This window comes from Simochromis diagramma, unplaced genomic scaffold (genome assembly GCF_900408965.1).
Source record: "Simochromis diagramma unplaced genomic scaffold, fSimDia1.1 OVJJ01000753.1, whole genome shotgun sequence".
Taxonomy (NCBI): domain Eukaryota; kingdom Metazoa; phylum Chordata; class Actinopteri; order Cichliformes; family Cichlidae; genus Simochromis; species Simochromis diagramma.
In genome coordinates, this window is record NW_024387523.1 from 13,620,306 (window position 1) to 13,629,095 (window position 8,790).

The following is an 8,790-nucleotide window of genomic DNA, read 5'->3' on the forward strand; positions in this document are numbered from 1 at the left end:
ATAACTGTTCAAATCTGGGTTAATCCTGAGCATTCTTGCCACGTTGTGCTGCAACAGAAAGTAAATAAAATGTAAATATAGAATAAAATAAAAATGAATAAAATACGTTTATGAATAAAGAAGAATTTTGAGTACATTTGCTAAATTTAAACAAGTTATACAAGGTCCTCCTCAAGAAAGAAACTGTGAATGAATGACAGGCACATGGTTTATCTTTAGCCTCCGTTTAATCTATGCTCACGGTCATAAATGTAAACAGCTGCCATGAGGTTGACAGCATACTGAGCAGGATTTGTAGCCAGCGATGCCCTGCAGTCATGATAAAAGTAAGATTAAGACAAAAACAGCATCCTCCTTTTCCTTGCATCAGCCTTTATTTTAAAACTGCTTTCGGCTTTCAGACGTGATGAATTCATAATAAAGGGTAATTTGTCATCTCTGAGATTTAACTGTTTCTGTGTTTGATAGAGAAAAATAACAAAACTCATGCAGCACAGCAGACATTTGGTATTATAATAAATCGCCTTAAAGACTGCCCTAGTGAGCCTCATCTTTGTTACCAAGATTTGAGCAATGTAGAAATTTTAAATTAATGCTACTGTTCTCTAATTGCAGCTTCCTTCTTTCAAAACCTATAAATAAAAAAGTGTTTTTCATTTGCTGCAACAGTAGTGAAAGTGCCTAACGCCAATATGATGGTGCTGATTTTGGCGAGGCTCTAATCTTCAAATGCTGCCGTTCGCTCTTTTGCAACCTATCAAGTATGTCTACTGAGGCTCCATGTCTCTTACTGACAAACCTTTTTTGCTAGAGTGGCTCGCCATGGTCAAACACTGCTGTTCAGTCTATACTTAGTACTATCTAGTGTTAATAAGCACTACAACAAACACTTCAGCCTTCTTCTGTTTTCCCCAACCTGCTCTCATTACCTCCAAACTAAAAATAAGTAGGGCTGTCTAGCATGCCGGCATCCATCTCTTGCCTATTACAATGATGACCACTAAGCTAATGTAAGTGACTGAAGGAGGTCCCCATGCATAAACCCTGTCATCACAGCCGGCACATCTTCTTTGGCTTCACCCTCTTCAGTGCATGCTTCAAAGAGCAGTTATCATAAGTTGAAAAGACTTATTAGCATGTTCCAGCAGAAAGCTTGCCCTTTATACATCCAACAGCGGAGACTACAAAGACCAGGGCTTGCTTTTAATCTATACAAACCAGAGCAGTTCTCATGTGGCAGGACAATACTAGTGCTATATTTAGTGGCACAAACCATGTGCTGAAAGTGTACTGTATTTTTATAGAATGGCACATGAAACAGTACAGGTATAAACATCAGACCAGAACTAAAAAGTGCAGTGGTCTACCTTAAATCCTAGTTAATGCTGTCATTTACACACAAAACTGTAGATGGTACCAGCAATTTAGAGATTCAGCAAACAGTCCCATCTCACCTTGTCATCCTCAGCGGCTACCTTTCGAGAGGCATGATGGGATCTGCGGTCTGGGGATGATTTGGGCAGTGGAGGTGGGGATGAAGAGCAGGACTCATCCTCCTCTACCTCCTCCAGCACCACAATACACACACGGCTAGCCCGCTCAGACCGCATCGGGAACAAACATTCACACGCCACACAATCACTCACTCACTCACACACACACGCTCTGTCACTCACGCACATGAATACAGAGTGTTCCTTCTCACATATGTGCACAATTCAGCGGCACAAAGGTCAGCAGTAAATCCCGCACACATAGTGTTTTCCTCGTAAACAAGCGCTGCACATCTTCGCAGAAAAAAAACCACTCTGAAATCCGGCTCTGTCCTCTATCTGTCAGTGTTGCTTTGCGGCATGTCTCTTTATCCTCCTCCTCTCTCGTCTCCACACTCACACTCTGTGAGCAGCAGTAGCGGAGACGGCAGGGAATTCCTTTGCGTAATGGTGGCAGTAAGAGGCATGCGGCAGAATGAGCTGCGCACAGGAAGCTACATATCCTCGCTGCTGTGCTGCAGCCAGGAGCACATACGCAACTGATGCAAACACACACGCGTGCGCACACACACAGATTAGCATAAACGTGGGAGGGGGCAGCAGCACCTAATGTATGTGTGGGTATGCATCGCTCATTTCAGGCAGACTGCTGAAGCCAGCTCTTTCAAAAGAAGAGAGGGATAGGAGAGGGAAAGGAGGGGGAGGGGAGAGGAGAGAGAAAAAGAGAGCCAGGGAAGAGAAAGAGAAGGGAGAGAAAGGGGAGTAGAGATAAAAGGGGTGAGAGACAGAGAGAAATAAAAAGAAAAGGAGTGGGAATGGGAGGGGATGATTGTAGGCAGGTACCTGGAGCACTACAGAACAGCTGTGTGAGTTGACAGTGGAAAAAAAGAAGAGCAGATAAAAGAGAATCAAGTTATAAAAAGAGTGACGAAGAGAAGTAAGATTTACTGGGACAAAGGACAGCTATTTGATGCGTCACTGTAACCAGGTCACTTCCTGGTCAGGGCTTATCCTGACTGTCCAGCTAACGAGCATGACAACACTTCCACTGTTTTAACTGTAAGAACAAAAGCAAAAGTCTAATAATGCTTTTAGAGTAAAAGCTTCCCTCTCAAGGAACAGAAACCATGCTGTTTGTTGGACGTTTGAGCTCGGTCCAGATCCCTGCTTGTTTACAATTCTACCTAACTCAGTCTACCCTTTGCCTTATCATTAAGTACCGATGTAATAAAACTCCTGTGTCTGTTATTGCACATTAAAGTAATAATGTCAAAGGCTGCTCATATTTTGTTAACTGGCCATGCTTCAGGCATCTTAAAAGCTATAATCAACATAGATTGTTAAAAGCAACAACAACAACAACAAAAACACATACACACTTAAATGTAGTGCTGTTTTTAGCTAAATGGGGTGTAAATTATCTGCATTTTATAAAGCTGGTGCTACAATAGAAGTCCCCTTTCATTTTGTATGCTGAAGAATGAAAGAAAATGAATACCACATTGTTGTTGTTTTAGTTTGTGTGTGTGCCCCTGTCCTCTTTGGTGTACTGGTGGCATAGCTTTAGAAGTTCCCATCTCCTCATTATAAAACTGGAACCAAATGGCTTTGCCAGAGAATGTGAGGGTAGCTAACAAGACCAGTCTGTGCGTGCAATACTGTGTGTGTGTGTGTGTGTGTGTGTGTGTGTGTGTGTGTGTGTGTGTGTGTGTGTGTGTGTGTGTGTGTCTGTGTCTCCTTCATATTCAACGCAGATCCTAAAAAGAGCAATCTTGCCAAGCCACACATCCCTATTAACTCAGTGGGAGGGACGGCGCAAGGCAAATGAGAGAGAGCGATTCATTTAGAAAGAGCCTTTGTGAAGGCCTAAATTTTAAGTCTAATGGTTTTAGCATTTAGAAACGTAATATGAAACACAACATACAATTTCTCTTTTCCTACAGTAATCACTCTGCCATTACAGATTTGCATCAAAAGCACAAACAAAGAATGATTTTCACGAAGCAAAGCATGTAAACAACCAGCGTTTTGTCTATCCCACTTGCTAGCACTGGGGAAACTCTAAGCAGAGCAGCCCGAAGATATTTACAAAGCAAATTTGTTGTAATCCGCTAAACAGAAGTGAGTATTTCCGTCTGTATCCATCCAAACTCAAAAGCAAAGCCAAAGCAGTGGATGTGGAACAGGCTGGAAAACTCCAGATACAGTAAAATGAATGATCAACATCATGTGAAAAAACAATCTAACAAATAAATAAACATTTTGTTAGGTTGGTCTTGTGTGGTATGAAAAGTCCAGTGTGACTGCAGCTACTTCATGAGAGACCTGGCGTGACAGTGTGCATGTGTAAGAGAAAGTATGCAGGCCTGCACTGACCTCTGCTCTGACCCAGCAATAGGATGCACGGTGTGTGTAACATAATCCCAGAAACACAAAGGGCAGTGCGTGAGTGTGTGTGCCGGCACAGACAGCAGTAATAAACCTGCTGATATCAGCTGATACCGTGAGATATATTAAAAGGTTTCAACGATCATCATGAGATCATCTGTAGTATAACTTTGCTGTTTTGATGTGTCGCCAGAGCCATCTAGAGCTATTATATCTCTAGAAAAACTACAAACAGAGCAGCAAAAACTACAAGTGGAAGATGGCGATTAGTGCAGCTGCTGCGATAGCTCTCCCCTGACTCATTATGTATGAAAGTACTGTGTGTTGCTATCTTAAAATACAGGTTACCATTTTGCTCAAGAAAGCTGATATTACCGTTATGAAATCATCTGTATGATAGGCTGAAATGTTTGTAATGGCTAATGTTGTAAATTGCTTAAGATAAGATAATCTAACTAACTTTATACCTCATAGTATCGTTAACCACCTACTCTGCATCCATTCAACACTTTAATCTGTGTCCCATCAACAAATTATTTAAACATTTTAAATAAATGGTCTGCTACCATCACGTCAGTGTTTTAATACAACTTTTGAACTAGTACGCGGGATAGACTTTTTTAATTATCCGGTTGTTCAGTCTGACGTCACTAGCCGTGTCTGGACCTAAACTCCGCTGCAGGTCCATATATCAAACGATCACTATGGCATTACTGAGAGTTGAAAAACTGTCTAAAGTCTTTCATCTTTAATAAAATGATCAGCGTTCTGCTCTACCAGGTGTAACAACTGAGTTTAACATCCAGGCATCCATGAAAACGGAATTTATGACATTTAACGGAGTTAGAAGTTAGCAGGGAGTTGGCTCGCTAGCTTCTATCTAAATACAATATAGCATGTCCTGACTGCGGGGTTTTGGAAACAAATTAAAACGTACAGGCTCTGTTATCACTTCCAGCATAAATGAAGACAGAAAACTAAACAGCAGTGAAGTTTGTAGGGTTACTGAAGTTGGGCTAGCTGGTATATAATGATGTGCTACCTGACCGCTAGCGACACAGCTATGTTAGCATAATATAAACAAGCTAACTTTTTTCCCACTCGATAAAAGTTAACGTGAGTGTTCTCGGTGGTCAGGAACAAATGTAATCGCATGGCAGGATGCTGTAAAAGGACCAAACTTCAGCCAGGAGAACAACTGAGATAATCCATCCACAATACGAGATTAGTCATTCATATACTGCTGCATGGGCTGGGCTGTAGTTACATCCTAAGGTTTTAAAAACTGAGCTTAAATAAATGATTAGCGGTAATAAAAGCCGAGGGAGGTCAACAGTGATCACTGACTGTTTTAGGAGCTTTTTGAGATTAAATAGAAGAAAATACATAACATTAAACATGTTAACAACACAAAAGCCATATTAAACGCAGACTACTACCGGAAGTAGGATTCGTCACGTCATCACTTAACAATCGGATTATTATTACTGTGATATTGAACTGGCCTCAAGATATTGATAACGATTACTAACTTACTGGTAATGCGACACAACTGGTATGATGTGTACTAGGTATGTCACAATGACTGCGCTGACAATAACTGTGATATTTAAAAATGAAATATCAATATTGTATCAGTGACATTCATATGAATCTAAATAACTCTGATTTGGCTTTGGGCTTTTTTGCATGTAAGGTCACAGATTCTCACCATCTCTTTGACTTTAATTCATTTTCCAAAAAATACTAAACAAAAATAAACAGAGTCAAAGAATTTGACTGATTCAGTTATTGCTTTTTAAAATATTTTTGGCAGATTTTCTATAGCACTGGCAATTATATTGTTCTGATTAATTTAGTTTTAAATGGATAATTGGATAATTGTTTAGTGAAAATCTGATGTGATGTGAAGTTCTACCTTTTTCTTTTAAAATCCTTTATTTGAACTGTAAGAAGAACTCTGCAGATTTATTTTAACACCATCTAACCTTGAGCCAAGATCATCTTTAATGTATTGTTAATGCGGGAGAAACAGGAACGCCGATAAAGAACAAGAACAAGCCAATTCCACACAGAACGGTCAGTTTTAACCACTGGGTCAGCTTACGCTTTGATTATACTCAGACACAGACACGGACAGCTGGAGACCCAACAGACGAGGAGTTATTCCCGTTATAATTCTATGAACTATGCCTAAATTCCACTTCCTTGGGCGCACGTGTAGTTGATGTCACTCAGACACAAGCGGCCTCAAGCGGACCCCAGCTGACTCGCAGATCTGAAAATTCTGGTCAAACTTGCACTAACTATGACTAAATAAACTAAAACAAACTGTGACTCCTAATGGTTTTTCTTGTATAAGTCACTACTTTTAGACTACATACTCTCCAGGACTATAAAACTGAAAACTAAAGCAATAAAGCAATTAAGCTGTATAAATTCTGCACACACTGCACTTATCCAAACAACTTGGTGCATGATGGTCAGAAGCTCTCTGGTGACCGGCTATTGCATCGCACGATTCTGCTGAATAGAGACAGTTCTTTTGAGAAGTCGCAGGCCAGTAAACACATAGAAGGAGAAACATTTGAAATACTAATGATAGTATATTTAAAAAAAAAAAAAAAAAAAAAGGAGAAGAAGAAATTATTCAATCACTTCTTAGCTGGGTCAAACAGCCTGGTTTCTAAGCAACAGGACGCCCTCTGCAGGACAAACATACGCCGTTGCCAAGAAAAATGACATTCTCGTCTCCACTTTGGCCCTCTGAGCACTCTAAGTGTGACTATTTTTGTCCCTTTGTCAACTTGTCAGCAAACAGCACAGAGAACAATAGAGAATAGAGAGGGAGATCTGACCACACACACTCTTCCGCTCGTTGCGTGCTTGATGTAAGACTGGAAGACTGTTCAGGCCAGGACAGGACACTGAGCCCTACAATACCTGACCCACTTTTTCTTGACCAAACTCATCAGAGCTTCAATCAAAGCCAATTGTGACTCAACATATAACTGAATTTCTAAGCAGTCAGTGTCACTATACTGAACCCCTGATAAGTCATTAAGAGTATAAAACATAAATTTAAAAAATGAAAGAGTTAAATCGATAATTTTAGCCTAATGCAGAGTTTCATCATCTTTATTATAAAATGTATTATTTAAGAAGTTTAGCACCAGCACTCGAACAGAAACACAGTACTTTGACTCACGGTGTAAAAGTCTGAGTCTCAGTTAACCTGTTCTTTATGTATGTTGACAAATGAACAAATTCCATGCCAAAAAATATTCTGTCTTTTAAATAGATTGCTCCACAATACTATTTTATTTTTAAATATACATATATATAATTCTATTTTTATTTCTGTTAAGTAAAATGCATACATGTATATGAGCTTACACACTTGATTTCCTAATTTATTACATCTATCTATCAACCAATCAACCAACCAATTTTCCTTTCAAATGTTATATAACATACAAACTGCTGTTAATGTGGCTGGCTTCTCAGTGGGCCAAACGTGGAATATAAATAAATAAATAGTGTGTGGCAAAAACATTAATCCGACCTTTGGCTAATGATCAACCCGCCCACTTGCTATCACTACCCTGAAGACAGGAGCGTTTCCAGCAGCTGATCTGAGGATAATGTCTGACCGGTGAACACAGCTGAGCAGAGTGGAGGGCCAGCACCAGCTGCTACTTCCTGTGACAGCCTTTCTTATCTCCAGCAACAGGTGACTGCCCGAAGCTGCCCTCGGGGGCTGAGACGGACAGCTGACAAACCTACTGGGCAACAAATTCGATCTGCAGTCTTTTAATTTGGAAGGTGCAATCCAATCCACGATATCGGCTAACTTTTACGTTATTAACCTGGCAAGGTGTACCACGCGTTAAGGATTGCGGTTGCTTATTCACGTTTAACAGGGCGCAGGAGTTAGCTAGCCACCCAGATAACCTCGTAGCTATCCAGCTGTGTTCATCGGTCCATCACCACCAGCAACACACACACAAACAGTCAAAAGCACCGAGCCTTTGGCATGAAACTACTTTAACTGGACAAAGTTAATGTAAGGCAACAGATGGCCACACGTTAGCATACTTCTTGCTGTTTTTTTTTTTCTTTTTTTGTTTACGGCTATAGCTAGTTAGCTAACATGTTAGTTGACTTAATGATAAGAATGATGCAACATTAGCCTAGCATTTAGACTTTTATTTCAAAAATAACATTTGCACGGCAGGCTTAAGTCACTATCGACAAACCTAATAGTTTTATGTTACACAAGTTTAAGGAAAAATGAGCAGTCGACGTGACACGCCGCTCCTTATCTCCATACTGTAAAAACTCTAGCAAACTGGCGTTAATCAGTTTTCCTCAAAAGTGTCGTGCTGACTACACCCCAACTAACTGAATTCATAGGTGAGCATTACCTGGTCTTGTATCTTCAACACAGCCATATTCCTTGAGTTAAGACCAAAGGAGGCAGCAACTCGCACGGGAGTTACTGTAAATTACCCGGGGTAGACTGAAAGGGAAAAGACGCTCCGCGGCGGCTTCTGCCTCTTCCTGTCACGGACGCACTCACTGGGAATACACAGCATCAACTTCCCCATATTTTCACTGTTATGTATCCCACTTATCAGGGATCATCTTGTTTCCCATAAACACAAAACGCAGACTCCAGCGCCCTCGCCATATGTCAATATGAATTGTATACTGATTGAAAATAAAGTAGTTTTGTATTAACTACGCTGAGATAAATTCAAAATCACATTTTTTCCTGTTTGTACACTGTAAAAACAATCATTGTGCCACATAGTGTGAAGGCATGAATTAACTATAGACAAACATATGAAGTAAAATATTTTTTTATTTAATTTTCAGCGTTCAATATTATAAAAACATATAGTTA

At 40.1% G+C, this 8,790-nt stretch overlaps 1 protein-coding gene across 2 annotated transcripts in view; it reads right to left on the minus strand.

The window, feature by feature from the left end:
* The window catches only part of LOC120727073 (serine/threonine-protein phosphatase 6 regulatory ankyrin repeat subunit A), a 19,423-nt gene extending 10,954 nt beyond the window's left edge, over positions 1–8,469 (minus strand). Inside the window, exon 1 of one of the 2 annotated variants that reach the window (XM_040021212.1) lies at positions 8,309–8,469. In XM_040021212.1, coding sequence (XP_039877146.1) covers positions 8,309–8,335 — 27 coding nt within the window. In that variant the 5' untranslated portion in view covers positions 8,336–8,469. Of the gene's footprint in view, positions 1–1,454; positions 3,164–8,308 lie in introns of those variants that run through there. The other variant, XM_040021211.1, reaches the window with a different exon arrangement.
* Between the last annotated feature and the right edge of the window lie 321 nt (positions 8,470–8,790).